The sequence below is a fragment of the Cyprinus carpio genome, chromosome B8 (genome assembly GCF_018340385.1).
Source record: "Cyprinus carpio isolate SPL01 chromosome B8, ASM1834038v1, whole genome shotgun sequence".
NCBI lineage: Eukaryota > Metazoa > Chordata > Actinopteri > Cypriniformes > Cyprinidae > Cyprinus > Cyprinus carpio.
The window spans coordinates 2,873,755-2,894,480 of NC_056604.1; the positions used below are offsets into that span (position 1 = coordinate 2,873,755).

General features: G+C 34.0%; 1 protein-coding gene and 1 long non-coding RNA gene across 3 annotated transcripts in view; one reads left to right on the forward strand and one right to left on the reverse strand.

Annotated features, from left to right (window-relative positions):
- The first annotated feature begins 2,971 nt into the window (after positions 1 to 2,971).
- Positions 2,972 to 20,726, forward strand: part of LOC109061461 (protein FAM102A-like) — a 35,868-nt gene continuing 18,113 nt past the window's right edge. Inside the window, exons 1-2 of the mRNA XM_042729233.1 lie at positions 2,972 to 3,151; positions 3,316 to 3,577. Coding sequence (XP_042585167.1) covers positions 3,432 to 3,577 — 146 coding nt within the window. The 5' untranslated portion in view covers positions 2,972 to 3,151; positions 3,316 to 3,431. The remainder of the gene's footprint in view (positions 3,152 to 3,315; positions 3,578 to 20,726) is intronic.
- Positions 11,829 to 19,862, reverse strand: LOC122138210. 2 transcript variants are annotated; one of them, XR_006155383.1, is made up of 5 exons: positions 19,411 to 19,862; positions 15,902 to 16,038; positions 12,414 to 12,478; positions 12,287 to 12,346; positions 11,829 to 12,127 (listed from the first exon to the last, which is right to left on the reverse strand). It is a non-coding gene; the product is annotated as an uncharacterized LOC122138210 (long non-coding RNA). The 2 variants fall into 2 exon arrangements; XR_006155382.1 differs by having other exon boundaries at positions 15,902 to 16,115.

Consider the following 20,726-nt stretch of genomic DNA (forward strand, 5'->3'; position numbering starts at 1 on the left):
TACAGTGTCCCTACCTTAATTAAACAATATAACATAATTTCCCTTTAATTTTTAGTGTCACCTAGTAGCTTTTTACACAGCTTGCATGTAGGTGACTTTTTCAGGAGAGGGAGACAAAGTGCGCCATATTTCATCTGAGGGACTCCATACTTACACTTTTGACGGAGAAATCAGCTTTTTCCCTTGATTTCTTGGTTATATGTATTTTTCTGTTCACTTTAAAAATACTAAAGTATTTTAATATCAGTGTACTCGTATGTTCAAGTACTTTTAATAATAAAATAGCCAATAAAAATGTTTAATATATAAGTAATTTTTTAAATATATAAGTAAATGATTAAGACTATATATACTATGTGTAGCTTTAGACTGAGACTTGTTATAGCACTTGTATATATTGCTCTTTTGTTGATTTTGATTGCTTCCGTTGTCATCATTTGTAAGTCGCTTTGGATAAAAGCATCTGCTAAATGACTAAAATGTCAAATATATACACTACCAGTCAAAAGTTTTTGAACAGTAAGTTTTTTAATGTTCTGCTCAACTAGCCTGCATTTATTTGATCCAAAGTACAGCAAAACCAGTAATATTTTGACTATTTAAAATAACGTTTATTTTTGAATATATTTTAAAATGTAATTTATTGTTGTGATTTCAAAGCTGAATTTTTAGCATCATCACTGAAGTCACACGATCCTTTAGAAATCATTATAATATTCTGATTTGCTGCTCAAAAAACATTTATTATTATTATTATAATGTTGAAAACAGCTGAGCATAGTTTTTTTTTTCAGGATTCTTTAATGAAAGTTCAGAAGAACAGCTTTTATCTGAAATAAAAATATTTTGTAACATCATCACTTTTGATCAATTTAAAGCATCCTTGCTAAATAAAAGTATTAATTTCTATAATTTCCTTCCAAAAAAATTAAAAAATATTATACTGACTCCAAGCTTTTGAATGGTATAGTGTATATTACAAAACTTTTTATTTCAGATAAATGCTGATCTTTGGATCTTTCTATTCATCAAAAAAACAATAAAAAAAATTTAAATAAATAAAATAAAAATGAAAAAAAAAAAAAAAAAAAATAATAATAATAATGTTTCTTGTGCAGCAAATCATCATATTAGAATGATTTCTGAAGATCATGTGACACTGAAGACTGGAGTAATGATGCTGAAAATACAGCTGCACATCACAGAAATAAATTAAATTTTAACACATATTCAAATAGAAGGCAGTTATTTTAAATAGTAAAAACATTTCACAATATAACTGCTTTTGCTGTATTTTAGATCAAATAAATGCAGGCTTGGTGAGCAGAAGAGGATTCTTTATAAAACATAAAAACTTTTGTACATATATATATTTACTCTATATACAGCTGTATAAAAACAGACATATGCATATGTATTTACATAATACTTGAGAACGAGGCAATAATTAAAGATGGAGAATGAATTACAGAACACAGGTGATGATTCATGTGTTATCTGTTTAAGCTGGAGATGGCATGGAGGAAAAACTGTTGTTATGTCTAGATGTTCTAGTGCGCAGAGATCTGTAGTGTCTGCCTGAAGGGAGAAGTGCACACAGGTTTTTGTGAGAGGGGTCTGTGATGATGTTACCTGCCCGTTTCTTCACTCTGGAGTCTTAACAGTCCACTGCAGCCGTCTTAAATCTGATTTGCCGGGCCTCTTTCACAATGATCAATGTGAATGTCCCACTTCAGGTCCTGAGAGATGGTAGTTCCTAAGAACTTCAATGACTCACTGAGAAGGGGGAGAGCAGGGGGGTTTCTGTTTTTGAACACTATATAGCCCCTCTCTCCCTCTCTCACTCTCTCTCTCTCTCTCTCTCTCTCTCTCTATATATATATATATATATACACTACCGGTCAAAAGTTTGGGATCAGAACGGTTTTGAATGTTTCTTACAGGAGTTTCTTCTGCTCATCAAGGCTGCATTTATATGATTAAAAATACAGGAAAAAAATATAATATTGTGAAATATTATTATGATGTAAAATAATGTTTTTTTTATGTTAATATACATCAAAATCTAATTTATTGCTGTGATGCAAAGCTGTTTTTTCCAGCCTCATTAATCCAGCGTCACATGAATCTTCAGAAATCATTCTAATATGCTGATTTTATTATCAGTGATGGAAACTGTTGTGCTGCTTAATATTTTTTTGGAACCTGTAATACTTTTTTATTTCGGGATTCTTGATGAATAAAAACTTAAAAAGAAAATATTTTCTAACAATATACACCTACCATTCAAAAGTTTGGGGGTCAGTAAATTTTTATTCCTTCTTTTTTTTAAAGAAATTAAAACTTTCATTTAGCATGGATGTGTTAAATTGATAAGAAGTGATAGAAAAGATTTATATTATTAGAAAAGATTTCTATTTTGAATAAATGCTGTTCTTTTTAACTTTTTATTCATCAAAGAATCCTGAAAAAAGTATTGCAGTTTCCAAAAAAATATCTGTCAGTACAACTGTTGCCAACATTGATAATTCTAATAATAAATCAGCATATTAGAATGATTTCTGAAGGATCACGTGACACTTTATACTGGAGTAATGATGATTTAAATTCAGTTTTGCATCACAGAAATAAATGATATTTTAAAGGATATTAAAATAGAAAACATTATTTCATATTGTAATAACATTTTGGTAGATTACTGTTTTTTTTTCTGTATTTTTGATCAAATAAATGCAGGCCTGATGGAAATAAAATACTTTTTAAAAAAAACATTAAAAGTCTTAATGACCCCAAACTTTCGAACGGTAGTGTGTGTATATATATATATATAATTACATTTGGAGAACAATACAACTCTTATAAATTATATTTAAAGCTTTTATCAATGGCAATATTAAAATAATCACTGACCGGAGATCAGTGTGTTTGTGTTTGTGTGTGTGTGAGAGAGAGAGAAAGGGGGCGGAGCTTCATAATCCCTGTATAGTAATCCAAACAAACTGATCCGCGGACAGAATCTCATCTCATCCAAACACAGGAGACAGAAACACTTGGGACACGACTGTGTCTCTCGATTAGTGTTAATGCTGCGAATGTGTCAGAGCTGGAGAGTTTATTACGCTGCGCGAGGATCGGTGAGAAAATCCGACGGGTGCGTGAACCGAACAAACCTGACAGGAATTTACAAACGCTTTTTTTTGCTAAACACAACGATTCATATAGTCAACTCGGTGAATATTCTTACCGATTTGATGACGTGTTACTGTTTACATGTTCTCACGTTAGTTGTGATGTGTGTTTTCCCTCCCCTCACAGATGATCGATGAAAACATGATCCGCAGAGAGAGCTTCAGACAGAATAAACCGTTAAAAAGCGCTCGGTTCAAACTCTAGACTTCACTGACGATCAAAACCATCTCGAGCTCGAGCTCATGGCGTTTCTCGTCAAGAAGAAGAAGTTCAAGTTTCAGACTCTCGTAACTCTGGAGGAGCTGACAGCTGTGCCGTTTGTCAACGGGGTTTTGTTCTGTAAGATCAGACTGCTGGATGGAGGAGATTTCACCGCTTCATCATCCAGGTAAACACCTCATCTTCATCATCATCATCATCAGTGCACGCTTTATGTTTGTTTATGTAGTTCTGGATGCTCTCACTGGATAGTGTCAGATAGTAATACTGTAGTCATGCATCATGGTGTTTACATGCTGCTCCAAAGTATTAAACCTGCATCTGAAGAGTACTTTTTAATGTAAAACCATGGTATATTAATTTTTGTACTGTACTAAAGTATTGCAATCTGATGCATTGTATTGCTATCACTGCACCACGGTACCACCACAGTGCTTTTATAAGGTATATGATAAAAAAAATAATATGGTTCTTGTCTTAAAATGATGCTACTACCTCTGCATTTTTTAAACGAATAATGTTTCTTTAAATTCTGCAGAAAATTTAAAATTTTTAATCAATTTTTTAAAAATACTATATATTTATATATTTTCTGTTTTCATTTTAATAGGTAACGTTTTGGTATTTTCTGTTTTGTTTTTGTCTTTTATTAGTTTTTTTTTTTTATACGTAGAATTATATATATATATATATATATATATATCTATATATATATATATATATATATATATATATATCTTAGATATATATATATTATTTTTTATGTCTATGGATTCTCTGATTTTTTACATTTTAGTTTTAGCTTTTTTTGTGTACGTCCAAGTTAAACCTAAATGAAATTGAGAAATGTTGCATTGGAAAACTAGCTAAAATAGTAAAATAAAAAAAATATATCAGCTAATGTTTATTTAATTTCAAGTTATACAATTATTTATTTGTTGTTTACTGTAATAACTCTGCCATCTTAATTGGCAAGAAGCATTTATAAAAAAAATTTTGGCTGTGGGATTTTGAGTATTTGTTTCTAGAAGATTAAAAACACTTTTTATTACATCTCAGGTTCTTCTGACCATTGATTTGGTTTCTGAAGTAACACTTCTAGAGTGTTGTGATTGCTATTATGTATCTCTTCTCAGTTTTTTGAGACGTTGCATGAGGATGTGCTGAGTCTGATAATGTGATCAGAGGGAAGTGAAGATCATTTCCAGATGCAGTGTCTGTTGAATTGTTGTACTTTGTTTTTGTAGTCTGATACTGCTGTCTATATGTTTCACTTCATCCATTAATAGAGTGTGTTTTAAGAGCTCCATCGGATTTGTGTGTGTAATCTAGATATTGCATTTTTATCGTTGTCTTTAGTTTTACTCATGACTCAATGCTGTAGTCTTTCAAACAACTCTTACATACACAAACCACTGAGTTTAGGTTTCCTATAATCATAGTAAAGTTAAATTCAGTCCGTAAACTATGCCATAGTCGTTATTTACTGTGTGATTTACTGCTCAGCTGTTGTTTCCAGGCTGTGTCCTTTTCTCCTCTGTGTCTCATTACAGTCCTGAGAATACAGGAAGGACTCGCTGTCCTCGGCGCATCCTGTTGTTAGTGTTTCATACAGCAGTTTTTTTTAGTCATCCGTGCATCCCGGTGTTTCACTGCAGGAGTCTAGTGTTGTGCTATTCTTTGCAATAACATGCTCTGATAAATCATTTGCATTTAAAGGAATAGTAAAAAAAAAGAAAAGAAAAGAAAAATGCTGAAATGTGCTCACCCTCGGGTCATTCTAGATGTAGATGAGTTGTTTCTTCATCAGATTTGGAGAAATTGTAGCTTTGCATCAGTGTCTCAGCAGTGGATGCTCTGCAGTGAATGGGTGCCGTCAGAATGAGAGTCCAAACAGCCTGATAACAGGGGTGCAAACAGCGCGCTTTTTGCGGCGGCTCTCTCCTCGTTTTTTTCACGGCCGTCGGGGTGACTTGTGTGAATCGTGCTCGTGCTAGATCCGAATATTTTTTTTTTCCGTTCCGGGGGGGGGGGGGGGGTGTCTGGGAGTCTGAGAGTGTCGGATTATAATTTCACCATCAGTAATTCAGGATTGCCTCCACCAAACAAAGTAAATGAGCAAATCAGAACACTGCGCGCCAAAACAGCACCGGTATGCGCGCTGGTGTGAACCACTATGTTTCTTCTCGCTGCGGTATATCTGCCACTGCAGCATTATTTCTCCCTGAGACCCGAGTTTCGGCTGCCGCGCCTTCCCGTTTTTACTGGAAAACTGGTGAGATCATCAATGACTGGACGTAAGGATATTTTTGGTTTATTAAATGTTATTAAATCTACTAGTCATGTAATTTATTACACATTTTAACTAGGCCGAGGTAATATGTTGTGTGTTCTGTGTGAACCTGCTATCAATACGATTTAGCTACTCTCAAGTTCACATGTTAAAGACCTAACGTTAGTGCTAGCTAGCAGATCAAATTATGGATTACTGTAGCTACATAGAAAAAAGTGTTAGGCTCGAAATTACAACCATTTTGGTCGCATGTGCTCGTGAAAAATGTTAATCCGTCGATATATACGGTAACCTAAAAATATATTCAGGAGTAAGTTACTGCTAATTTGTGCGAGTGCAAAATAAGTGGTGTGTGGTGCTAACGTTTACCTGTGTCATTTTGTTAAGCCGTCAGTAAAAGAGGTAGAACAAGCCAATGCTGATAGTTAGGATGTTTTATTAATATTTAAATTAGGGCTGGGGGAATTAACGCGTTAAGCTCTTTGCGATTAATTTGAAATGTTTAACGCTTTTAAAAAAAAAAACGCATTTAAACGCAGCACTTTTTTTGCCTCAGTTTAAATGATTTCCTGTTGCGGCTGCTATTGAAAAGCCGAAAATAATGTGGATCGGGTTTCATTCTCGCGCAGCTTTCATGAGCGGGGTCTTTTTTTTTGCCGTGTGCGCCGTGCACGCCGCCGCACTCTCTGTTCCGTGTGTGTGTGTGTGTGTGTGTGTGTGTGTGGTTTGTGTGTTTGTGTCGAGCGCGCAGCAGCGCTCTCTGCTCAATGTCCGACTCCGTGTTTGCGCTGCGCGTTCTGCTCTGTCGCTTTCACGGCCCAAAAGCTCCAATCCATGTACCGATCAAGCACTGGAAAAGCAAAGTCTGCTCAAATAAGGTGACATTTCTCTGTAGACTTCTGTTTGCTTGAGCTGGTATAGCCGTCATGCTGGGCAACAATGTTCAAGGAATAGTTCACCCAAAATGAAAATTCCGTCATTTTTCTCTCCACTCAAAGTTGTTCCAAACCTGTAATTATTTCCTTTCTTCTGCTAAACACAAAAAAAGGTATTTTAAAGAAGGTTGGTAATTAAACAGTTTTGCTGGTCCCCATGACTTCCATAGTATTTTTTTTTTTGCCTACTATGGAAGTCAATAATGGGTTCCATCATCGTTTGGTTCACCGACTTTCTTCAAAATAATCTTCTTTTGTGTTCAGCAGAAGAAAGAAAAAGTCATAAAGGTTTTGGAACAACTTGAGGAATAGTAAATGATGGCAGAATTTTTATTTTTGGGGTGAACTATTCCTTAAAATTGACCTGCTCTGATCACATGCTCTGGAAATAATAGCTTTTTTTTAGGGACTATTAGTTATTTTTAGTCTTATAATTAGTAAAAAAAAATTTGTAAATAAAAAAAATCTTAAATTGATTATTTTGATTGATTCTTTGAAAAAGATTAATACATTGATCAAAATATATTGATGTTTTAAATATTATTTTATCTATATAGGCTATTTTCTGATTCTTTCTTTTTTTTTTTCCGGTGATTTCTAAGTTTAATTATTGATGATTACAAGCTTGGAGGAAATGCAATTAATGACAGCAATGTGTGCAACGTTAATTAGTTTAATTTTTTTTAATCATCGATTCCCAGCCCTAATATTAAAACATATCTTATTTAGTATTATATAGCAATATATTAATATAATAATATTGGTGGCAATGTAGTATCTGGATATTTGCCTGGGCGGTGGGCTTTCGATTTACCTCTCTCTTTTTTGACCATACATGTGTTTGCACCCCTGTGATAAAAACACCAAAAATAATCCACACCACTCCAGTCCATCAGGTAACATCTGGAGAAGACAAAAGATTAAACAAATCCATCAAGACTGCACAGATCAAACAATGTTTACAAGCCTAAAGTCCAAAACAGCTCTAAACAAATATGTGGGTGGATTTTGAAGTGAGAGACAACAGGAGATGGACTTTATTGGTCATATTTTAGCCGGAAGCCACAGTTTACAGTTTAAAACCTCTTAATGATGGATTAGTTTCTTACAAACACACAGCATTTGTCTTCTCCATAGAGCTGGGCGATATATCGAGTGTGTTTTGTCACGCGCATTTCGATCAGTAAAGCCGTTCCCTGATTACCGCTAAAGCACCATCACCGCTTTCAAAATGGAGCGGCATTAATATACAGAGTCGTAGATCACTGCCTTCGATAATGAACTGCGATATTGCGTAGCTTTGTCAGTGAATCTACTTTACTGCGCGTGTGACAAACACATGCGATTATCGCGATATATACGCCCAGCCCTGCTTCTCCAGATGTTAGCTGATGGACTGGAGTGCTGTGGGATTATTGTGGATGTTTTTATCAAGCTGTTGGACGCATCATTCATTCTGACGGCACACCCATCACTGCAGAGCACCCATTGCTGAGACACTGATGCAATGCTACATTTCTCCAAATCTGATTGAAGCAAAACAAACTCAAACTTCTATTCATCTTGACTGACCTGAGAGGGAGCAAATGGTCAATGTTGGGGGTTAACGTGTATTCCTTTAAATTTTGGATTTGAATGTTGACAGATCTGTTTCTAGCTGTAAGAGGCTTATGAGAGAACCAGTGCCAGGGTACCACAAGCTCTAAAAGTCTCATTTATTTCTTTTCTAATCATTCTCATTCAAGTCACAACACGTTTCTCCTGTCTCCCACCCTTCAGAAGCACACACACACACACACACACACACACACACACACCACAACACACACACACCACACACCACCTCCCTCAGCACATAAACCGCTTTTGTTTCAGTGGAGTCCTGTTGGTTTTCAGGAGGAAGTAGACAGACAGAGACTCTTCCGTGGACGTGAGTGAGAGGAAGTTCACAGATCAGACTGTAGTTTGTCTCACTCTCTTTGCGCCTGTTGGGTTTATCATCCTGCTGTTTGCTTATCTAGATTTTGAGGGATTGCAGGATATTGTTGAAATGCATTTTGGGAAACGGAAAGTTTGCTTTTGTTTTGCAGGATGTTTGGTGTTAAATGTGGTGTTGTTGGTTTTTCACACGGTTTCAGACAGATGACAAGAACCAGGAGGAACCGAGGCCATCACCCTCACAGACACAGCAATAAATTAGACGTTTGACGCAATTTTATTGCTGGGTGATTTGACTAGTATAATTATTCATATAATTCATTTCACATCAGTTTCAGTAAATCAATTCAGAACTCAATGATTTACTCCAGAATAAGTGCCTGCATAGCATTTTTCATCAATACATTTTTTTTAGTAGCAATATATGGAGGTAAAGAATGCTGTTTATGGCTATGAATTGTTATATTGAAAAAAATTAAACTAAAATACCAACTACAATCCATGTAGTGAAAAAAGGGTAGAAAACATTCCCTGATTTACTTCCATTGATTTATTTTTAGGTATTTTACTGTTTTTAGTTATTTTTTCAGCATTTATTCAAACTGTCAAAGTTACTAGTCAAAAGTGGCCGTTTTATTTTATGCATATATATGTGACCCTTGACCACAAAACCAGTCTTAAGTGTCAGTTTTTCAAAATTGAGATTTATACATCATCCGAAAGCTGAATAAATAAGCTTGATGTGTGAGTGTTCGTTAGATCGGACAGTATTTTGGATGAGATCCTGGTGAATCTGAGGGTGCAGAAAAATCTAAATATTGAGAAAATCATCTTTAAAGTTGTCCAAATGACCTTATTAAGCACTGCATCTGTACTAATCAAAAATGAAGTTTTTATATATTACAGTAGGAAACTTACAAAATATCTTCATGAAGATGATCTTTACTTAAAATATACTAATGATTTTCAGGCATCAAAGAGAAAAATCTATAATTTTGACCCATACAATGTATTTTTGGATATTGCTACAAATATACCCCAGAGACTTAACACTGCTTTGTGCTCCAGAGTCACATATTAGGATTTCATCTCTGTGCAACTTAAAAAACTGTCAGTTGCATAAACTAAAAATGAACTAAAAATTTATTTAAAGTAATGGTAGATTCTGGCATGCAGCACACACACACACACAAAACACACACACACACACACAAAAACACCTTTGTGTTGCTTTTTATGTTCTGCCAAGACAGTCATGCTTGTGATATGATTAAATGTTAAATACAAAATTAAAAAAAAAATCAAGGAAGGTTATCTACACTTTTTTTTTTCCACTAAACAGACACAATTGTAGTTAATCATTTTCATTCATTTGCACCAATATAACAATTCATAACCATAAACAGCATTCATACAATAAAAAATGCCAATGTGTGCACTTCTGTAAACATTTTGGAGTAAATCATTGATTTCTGAACAAAGCCATTTTTGATGCTAAAGTTTAAATGAGAGCTACAAATAAATATCTGTGAGCTTGAGATGAGCTTCTATGATGCATTCCTTCAGAATGTATTTCCACAACAGTATCAAGTGTGATTCAAAGAGCTGCGACCCCTTTAAATAGTGTTGGACCTATTTTTTAACAGCTATAAATTTTATCGAAATACTTACCTGACACACAAATGCAGATTGTTATTTATAGAAATGTAGTATTTTCCAATCCATGAGTTGTAGTTTCTTATAGGAAGTTGGGTGGGCCGAATCTTCGTTAAGCAGCCTTATAATTAGGAGGGTTTGGCCTGCAGTTAAATTAAAAGCATCTCGTTCCTCATACGCCTGTGTGAGCGATGGATTTAGAAGGTTTACTAATTTTGTACATTGACCACAACACTGAAACGGCTGATATTTAAAGCAGATTCTTCCCAGTTATGTAACCAAAACCTCTCAGTTTGTATTTACTGTCATTCGGGATCATCAGGCTCTGCGCTAAAAGTGTCCAGCCACACGCCTTAGGTTTGATTCATGATTTACAAGAAGAATTTACTCTGTTTACTACAGAATTTATCATATTCAAGGTAATGTGGCTGTGCATGTTGCATGGATGCTTTTTTGGTTCTTTCCATAAAAAGCAACATGAAATTGGTCCGTATGACTTTTTTGCATGCAACAACAACAAAACAAAAAAAAGTTTTTGGATTGAAGTTAATTTTCAGTTCATGCAACCAACATGTTTTGGTTAATGATGAATTGCTTTACTCTGCTTGCAGGCTTAAAGTTTTGTAAGTAGTGCTATTCATTGTAATAGGTTGAAAACTTTTTACTTAGTGCAGCTTTAGTTTTTAGTCTTTTAGATGATGATTTTTTTGGACGTCTTTTCTAAAAAGCAGCATAACTATCTGTAGTTTTAGAGCAGGTCTGCTGTGCCGCTTTTTTCTTGAAAGGTTAACCATAAAAAGCAACAAACCACTGGGTGTGTGGATCGCCCCATGCACCGCCTTTTGCCACATGTACAGTTTTCCTCTAACTTGTGAAACCTGCGTGTTTTTCTCCTGACAGGCTGTAGTTCAGTTTAATCACAGGGTCAGAAATACGAGCTGCTTCTGTTACAGGTACTCGTGATCACAGCGCTTCAAAGATTAACCATTCTGATGAATAAAGTCAAGATGAATAATGCAGATATTCCCCTTCAAATTAAATTAGACATGCTGCAATGTTTTAATTCATCCGTAAATATGTTCTTCAGAAAAGTGAAAGATTTTACAGTACTCGTGCATTGGCTTTGGCACTTGAATTAATTTTTTTAAATGTTTTTGAAAAAAAGTCTTCTCTGCTCACCAAGGCTGTATTTGTTTGATCAAAAATACAGTAAAAGCACTGAAATATTATTACAATTTAAAATATATATATACACCCCCTTTATAAAAAAAACATCAAATAACAACAAAACACAAAACTCTTTTTTTTCTTCACCACATAATTAATATATGAGTTTGAATTACTCTTAATGAACTGATTCACCCCAGATGCTGGCACTAAAATAAATAAATAAATAATTATAAAAAAAAAAAACATAAGTAAGCAGCTTTCCTCAATTTTGAATTATATTTAAACTAATTTGTACAACAGTATTGTGGATCAAACATGTTTTAATATAGATTCAAAATAATGCATAATACTATGGAAGCTTGTTTCCGCCCAGGCAAAAATTCAGTTCTCGAAAAGAAAAAAAAATGGTAAGAAGAAAAAATGCTCGTAACCTTTACTATTTTTATTCTGTGGCAGAAATGTAAAAATTGTAAGATGTAATCACAAAATCCAGGAAATAAATCTAAATTATGTAAGTTAACGTTAGAATTCAAAGTAAATCAGTAAAAATTGAGATGTTGCCTAAACCCAAAATCCAGGAAAAATATCAAAATTGCGAGAAGAGCTTTCTTCTGGTCTTCCTCTGTCAGTTGGAGGAACCTCAGCTCTTTCACCAAACCTCTTAAGACATAGAGGTTTTTCTGCAGCCATCCAACTGCAGTGTGCAGGTCTTTTTTATCCTTGGCTCCTGAATGAGGTGTACAAACAAATGGAATGAAGTGTTGGAAATACCTTCAATAATACTGTGCATTCAGTAACACATAATACTAAAAAGTCATGAGCTTTAGTCAGGATTTAACAAGTTTTGATGGTTTTTGTGCGCCTCTTTGAGATATAAAAAACATACCCTGCTGCAGATTTCAGTCTCCTGCTCTTCCAGCAATTGCACACTGTGAGGACATGTTTCCTGTGAAAAAAATTATGGTAATTTGTAGTCTGCTGGACAGAATAAAACATAAGCGAGAAAAAGTTACCTTTCAAGAGCAACATTTTCCAAGAGAATGCGGCACCACCATTTCAGTATTAGAGGAAAATCAAACTGGCAAATAAGGAAAAGCAAATATTAATATATAATCAAATTGAATTAGGTCACAATTATCTTTTTAAACAACAAGTTACAGCTGTGAAATCAAAGGGCATCTCAAGGACCATGTACAGAGCATACTGAAAAAACAATTTAATAAAGAGGTCAAGGAAAGCACTTTTGTTTATCCATTCTATTGAAAATGAAGTTATATAATCTAATCTAATTAATCACAAACTACATTTGGCTGTGAAAATACCCCAAAAAGAAAGAAATATTTATTTGATTCAACATAAAATGTATTACACGTTTAGGCTACAAGGGCCTAACATAAACTATTCAACATAAAAGAAGATAATTTGAGAAACATTTCATCAATGCAATGGAAGTCGTTGGTAACCAAAACAGCTTTGTTACCGACAGTCTTCAAAATACCTTTTTTTATGTTGCACAAAAGAAAGTAAGTCATTCAGGTTTGAGTAAATGATGACATCATTCAATTTTGGGGGGTGGACAATCCCTTTAAAGTGTTTAACCCCCTTTTTTAAATTAAATAATACTCTAAATAACTCAGAATTCAGGAAAAAAACATAAAAATTGTAAGTCGTAAACCAAAAATCCAGGAAAATATCAAAATTGTGAGATAAAACGTTAAAATTCAAAGAAAAACAGTAAAAATTTTGAGATGTTGCCTAAACCCAAAATCGAGGAAAAATGTCAAAATTGCGAGATACAAACTCAGAATTCAGAGAAAAACCATAAAAATTGTAACTCGTAAACAAAAAAAATCCAGAAAAAAAAAAAAAATTGTGAGATAAAACATTAGAAATAAAAAAAAAAACAGTTAAAACTGAGATGTTACCTAAACCCAAAATCAAAGAAAAACGTCAAAATTGTGAGATATAAACTCAGAATTCAGAGACAAACCATAAAAATTGTAAGTTGTAAACAAAAAATCCAGGAAAAAGTAAAATTGTGAGATGTAAACTCAGATTATAGAAAAACAGTAAAAATTGTGAGAGTTGTTGAGAAAGGTCTGAATTGATTTAAACAAGCTTCCGTACATTTCTTAGTATCTGTGACCCATAAAGCTCATTATGACTCACTTATAGAAGAGATCCTTGTTTTTCACTGACCATCAGATATGAACGGTTGTGCCGACTGTCAAATTTGCAGTGTGTTTTGTCTCAGACTTGCAGGTTCATAACTGCTGACTTGTGAATCTGTGTAAGCAGATTTTATGGAAACTGTTGACCGTGAGCAGCTGTCTCTTCCTGACCGAGACAATACTGGACGATAAGACTATACCATAACACATCCAGGGCACACATATCGACGTGTTTCCGTGTGTTCTGCTTTGGGAACGCTCTTCTTCTCTCTGGCTTTTCTCTGTCCTCATTATTCAGTGTCCACACAGAGCAGACATTTTCAGGACTTCAGTCTGTCTCATCTGATTACTTCGGCTGTTTACCAGCAGCAACATCAGAGAAGTGCCAGACATCACAAAACAGCGGGATAAGACGCTTCGGGTCGCATTCAGTCCCTATGGGGCGAGTGAAATCCCCTGTTGCAATTAAATTTGAACGTTAAAACCTCACAAACACAAGATCTGCTTGCGTTTTGCACTTATCAGTGATGTTTCAAAGGCCATAAACCCACCAAACGAGCACGACACGGACTTGTCATGATTCAGATCGGATATTCTGCTTGCTCTCGTAATGAGAGACGTGTCTTTAATGCTGTGAGCAGCTGGGCGGTTCAAAGGGTCAGTCGTTGACGGCTCCGAACTGTAAACGTCTTTGTGGGGTTTGCGTTATGTAATCCACTATATATAAATCAACAACAACATCTCACATACATCACTTCACTATCTCCACAAAATTGAAAAAATCCAACTAAACATTTAAATGCAGCCTCGGACTTTCTGTCCAGATTTGCGGTTGTGCAACTGCGTTTGTAAGTCATGCAAAGTCAGCCGGCTAATTGCAGTTGTGCTGCGACCTTTTGACCCCAGCTTTATAAAAGTCACGTGTGACCTTCATTGATTGACGCAGAGTTCAGAACGGTCAGTTAGTCATGTGCAGCTGATTGATTTAACTCAGTGTATTTCATTTAGAGGCAAACTTTATGTATGTCTCTTTTCAGCCTCTGTGTATGGATAGTTCGATGCATGTTGTATGCAAAAATGAAAGTTTTCTGCAGTCTTCAAAGATGCACTCAATCAACAATCTGTCATATGAATAGCTGACAACAGTTATTAAGTGTTCAGATGCATAAATCTCATTCAGTCAGTGCTTTTTCGTCAAGGCAGCTATAGACGTCTTGTTTAGAAAATGTTCAGTTAATAACAACACATTCTTTTGGGTAGTTTGGACAACACTATTGTGAATCTCACACATTTTTATGTTGATTCAAAGCATTTTTTAGTATCTGTGAGACAAAAAGCTCATTATCTTGTAGAACAGATCCTAGTCTTTTGTCCAGTTTTAGCCTCTGTGCATGGATAGTTTGATGCATATTGTATGCAAGAACAAGAAGAGATTTCTGATATCTCCAGTTCCAATTTGACTGACTGACTTGATTTAATTTCTCAGAGCCATTGTCTACAGGTTTATTGTCAATCTGCTGAAAAAGTCAGGTTCACCAGTCTGATGCAATTTTTTTTAACATGCTAACAAATCTATAAAAGATATTCAAGTTTTGTTTGAATCATTTAGTAGCAAGTAATCAAGACATGCACTTGCAGAACTGAATTTGATGATTAAAAATTTAAAGAAATAGTTAAACTTAAATTTAAAAAATCTCTTGAAATAATCTAAATGTTAACTGATAAAAAAAATGTAAAAAACTAAAACTTATTTTATTTCAGCTAGTTGCCAAGAAAACTTTTCTTGTTTTGAGTTTAGTTTAACTAGATGTACTATAATTACCAAAACTAAATAAACTAATAAATACAATTTTAAATTCTATATAAACACACACACACACACACACACACACACACACACACAAACACACACACACACACACACACACACTCACACACACACACACACACACACACACATATTTATAATATAAAATGCATTAAAATACAATTACAATGATTAAAAAACACAAAATAAACTAAAAATAATAAATAAAATGTATAAATTATATATAAACACATTAAAAGATAATTACAAATTATAATTAAAAAATTAAATAAATTAATAAAATGTTTAAAAAATAAAAATATATTTAAAATATGATTAATACAAGTATAATAAAAAACTTACTAAATAAAAATACATATGCAAAATATATTAAAAAGATAATTACTTTTTAAAAAATAATACTAGTGAAAAATTATAAAATAAAAAATATATAGAAATATTAAACTGTACTAGTATACTAAACTTCCTCGCTGAAATGAGCCGAACCCTGTGTCCGTTTCACCTTCCCTTATCCTGCGATGTCATGCGGTCAGAAGCTCTGTGTCCGCCAGCAGATAGTAAAGGAAGGTCTGCAGTGATGTCAGGCCCCGGGGATGTTTGTCCAAGCGCGGTCAGGCTCTGACACGGGCCGCCTGGACTCTGACACGGATGGGAGATAAGAATCCTGTTTGAGCGCAGCACATTTCTGCTCGACTGAATCATCTGCAAAAACAGGGCTACACAGACGCGGAAGAGGATCATGCAGCGACTAGGGCTGTCAAAATTGCTGAAAAACTAAAATCGAATTTTGTACTTAAATATTATCAATATTATCAAAAAAGGCATAATTTCAGTTAGGGCTGCACAATTAATCGAATTTCTAATCGCGATTACAATTATGGATGCCACAATTACGTAATCGTTCAAAGCGGCAATTAATCGTTCAAAGTCCACTTATGTTATTCTGCACACTTAAGATATGCTTTTTTTCTTTCTACATGTTATCTTAAGGGTCTTTCCATTGTTTTAGTTTTAGTATAAATTATAATACCATTCATATTTTTTACAACTTTTTTTATATTTTAAAGAAACCAATCCGATGTATACTTGACATTTTGAGGCTTAATACTATAGAAAAGCACTAAAGGTTTTTCAGTTAGTGTTTTCAGCTTGTTTGTTTTCATAAAAAAATATGGCATGCAGTTGCATCAAACAATGGTATATACACATCATTCAATGTAAAATGTGATATCGTCGATTAATAATCGCAATTACAATTTCAAGGGAATAATTCATAATCGTGCAGCCCTAATTTCACCTAATTTCAGAAAGGGGAAAAAGAATTTTCTTCCCATTCCAAAACAACAAGAAGGCGTAGACAAAAATAAAAATATTACGCAAATTCACACAAATTCAAAGCAATAAAATAACATGACACTTATGAATAACAAAAAAATTGAAAAAAGTGCATAATGTTTAAAATAAAAATAAAACATAAATAAATAAATAAAAAAAAAAACAATCATGTATGTATGTATGTATAGTTTAATACAAACGGACGAAAGCTGATCACAAAGAGTACTTTACATAAGATGCAGTGGGATGCAGAAAAACTGCCATAAAGTCTCGAGACATGTTTTTTAAAAGTTGAACTTCACAAAAATTTTACACGTCTCTCTAAACAAAACTGCCCCCCCCTGGTGTGAGACGCGAGTGAAACTGTGATAGATGTCCCTCTAGAAAATGCAATAAATATGCGTTCTGTGTGAACGGCTTGGTTTCGGTTTTGCCGTAAACAGTATCTTCTCTGCAATGAAATAAAGACGTGCACATCTCGTGCACGTCTGATGCACACCTAAAATTCAAATGCAACGTTTTTCCATTCAAATGTGGATTTTATTTCAAATTCGACGAATATTCAAAATTCGTATTTTTTCACGAAACACCGGCTGCGTTCAGAATACTTTTTGTAAAGGAATTAATGCTTTTACTCTATGTTCATTAAATCAATGAAAAAAACACATCACAAACTCGATACACTAAACAGTCCACCAGAAGCCAATGGTTCTGTGGTTGGGGAAGTGGTGCAGTGTTGAGTTTGAGTGGCTCATTGCGGGAGTTTGAGTGGTCATTGGGATCTTGTGTGTGTTTGGTAGGATTCTGTCATGCTTTTTCAGGGTTTCCTCTGTGGAATGGGAACATTCTCTCTTTTGGTTTTGTATTCTGTGTTTTGGTTCATAAGCGTTAGGAGCACGCTTCCATCTTTCAGGGTTTCCAATCATGGGCTTAATGTGTGTTGCATCGCATGCATATCGTGCAGAAACGGTAGGCGATTGTATTCTGTGTTTGTATGGTTGCGTTCAGCACGCTAAGGTTTCAGAGAAAAGTCACAACAATCACACTTACTGTGTGTGCACCATTGCAACATGCATATTCAGGTCCACCGTTTCTGATTTTTGTATGTGTGATCTGGATGTGAGCGTTTGGTATTGCAGATTTCGAGTCCAAAGTCTTTCTAACCAGTAGAGATGCTCTCACGATTGCAACAAAATGTCCCTGGCCGATCTCTTCAAAGCTAAATTTATTTTCGTAAAATGTGATGAATGCTTATAGCGTTACAAATTTTGCAACTTTACAGGATCTCTCTCACTTAGAACTACTCTCGAAAGCATAAAAACAAAAAGTACTTTCCTTCAAGCTGAATTTTAATTTTCGGTAAATAAAACAATGTAGTGCGAACTGAAGATGGCAATTGGGTTGGGGGGGGCAAGTTATCAGAGATCTTCTCTCACTTAAACAACTCTCAAAAAATAAAAGGTGGGGGGTCTGTGACTGGCAAGAAGTAGGTAATCACAATTACTGAAAATGATTGACTTTATGAAAACAAAACATACAGGCGGGGGGTAATTTACCTTTTTCTAATTTTATTTGCAGTAAGTGGTAAAATGACAAAAGATGCCTATGCATAAGTTTAACAATACTACTTGGGGCAATAATAAGTGTGTGCAGTAAGTGGGTAATAATTGTTGCCAGCATATGTATAAGCAAAATGCTACTTGAGCATTAATGGCAAGTGGTCCCCCCGGTTTATTTTAGCCTTACAAGTTTCACAAATAGCAAACTTATCGTCTTCTTCACCAACAACAAAAAAAAACCACCACAACAACAACATGTTTGCATTAGGGCTGGGTTTTGACACAAATTTGAAAAGTTTTAAAAAAATATGCATATGTTTACTATATATTAGTGCTGTTAAACGATTAATCACAATTATTTGCATCCAAAATAAAAGTTTTTGTTTACACAATATATGAGCATGTACTGTGTATATTTATGTATATATAAATACACACACATGCATGTTTATATAAGAACAATTATATGAATGTAATATATGTAACCATTACATATGAGTATACACTCCATATGTAAACAAAAACTTTTATTTTGGATGCGTTTAATCACAATTATTTTTTTGACAGCACTACTTTTTATATATATATATATATATATATATATATATATATATATATATATAGTTGTGTTTACTTGTGTACTGGTGTCATTAATTATTATATTATATTTATTAATATTTCTTTAATATGGTATACATTTTTCCCCCAAAAAATTTTCAAATCAAAATGTATCAAACTTTGCTGAATAAATTTTTGTGTACTAAAATGAAAATTATTATTGTTTACAAAAAACTACCCGAAACTTGTTATCTATCTATCCACACACACAAACAACTTTTTATTGTTTTATAAAATATACTTTTTTTTTTTTTATAAAATGCAATTTATTTTATATAAAATATAATTTTTTTTACACAATTATATTTTATCAAAAACAAATATATTCTTCACTTTATTTAACAGTATTTTTACACAATTATAACAATTATATATATATATATATTTTTTTGCAAAAATTACGTTACAGAAACATTGCACGTTATTTAAACTATGTAAGGTTTAAGTTGAATTGTTTATCATCTCATCTTTATCACTGATAATAAAGAGTTTCACCCACCTGCCTGTCATTTTTCTCTCCCTGCTAGACTGCCGGCTCACATCTAATGCATATTTATTCCACATGAATCTCGCTCATGGATCTTTTGTATGCTCTAAATTGTCCCGAGTCTCCCAACAATTGGTGCATTCAGGAGCGCTTGATTGGGTTTGCCTTTGGCCGGCGTGGGAGAGAGTCGAGCCGAGGGCATGAAAGGAGAAACCGCAAGATCGCACAAAGCCTGTTGTGTTGTTGTTTGTGGGAGTATTTATTGTAGCAATTGGTGCTTTGAAAATGTGATGTTGCATCGATGGATTGGAATTCAGAGCAGTATTATAATACTGGATATTTGAAGAGAAAGTGCATGCAAATCTTTCATACTTCTTAGGATTTTCAGGATAATTTGAGTGGTTTCTTACAAGCCTAAATCAAAACTATCTCTCTTTCTCGCTGCATTATGAGAGTCCTCCTTTTCTCTTGTCTTGTTCCGTCAGTGTTACCGTGATTGTGGTTGCTACGGTGATAGAACAAAGTACCATGGCCCCTGGAATGCTGGGAAAGAATGTGTCGGGGGGGAGAGAATGAACCAGACCGGCTCTGATAACAACAAGTGCTGGAACCGAAGAAACGTACAATACTAAACCCTCTGATGACCCTCAGCACGTTTATCAGCTGCTTCAATGCTGCTACATATTATTGCTGCAGATACTAAGGATTCTCGGAATCTGTGTGTGTGTGTTTATATCTTAAAAGAGAAATGAAATGATTCATGAATAAAGTGAATCTTTTTTTATTCCGATCAGATTGATTTGACGGTTTTTATGTTTGGTGACCGTATATAAAAATGCACTACTGTTCAAAAGTTTGGGTCTTTTAATGTTTTTGCTCACCAAAGCTGCAGTTATTTGATAAAAAAAAATGTAAAAATATTATTACAGGTTAAAATAACTGTTTTCTACATGAATATATTGTAAAATGTAATTTATTTCTGTGATCTGCAGCTGTATTTTCAGCATCATTACTCCAGTCTTCAGTGTCACATGATCTTCAGAAATCATTCTAATATGCTGATATTCTGCTCAACAAACATTTCTGATTATTATTAATGTTGAAAACAGTTGTGCTGCTGAATAGGATTGTGGAAACTATGACGCATTTTATTTTTCAGGATTCATTGATAAATAGAAAGTTCAAAAGAACAGCATTTATGTAAAATAGAAATCTTTTGTAACATTATAAACGTCTTTACTGACACTTTTGATCAATTTAATGCCAATTGGTAAAAATATTAAATCTATATAAATTTAATTATTTATAATATAAAATGTATACATTTA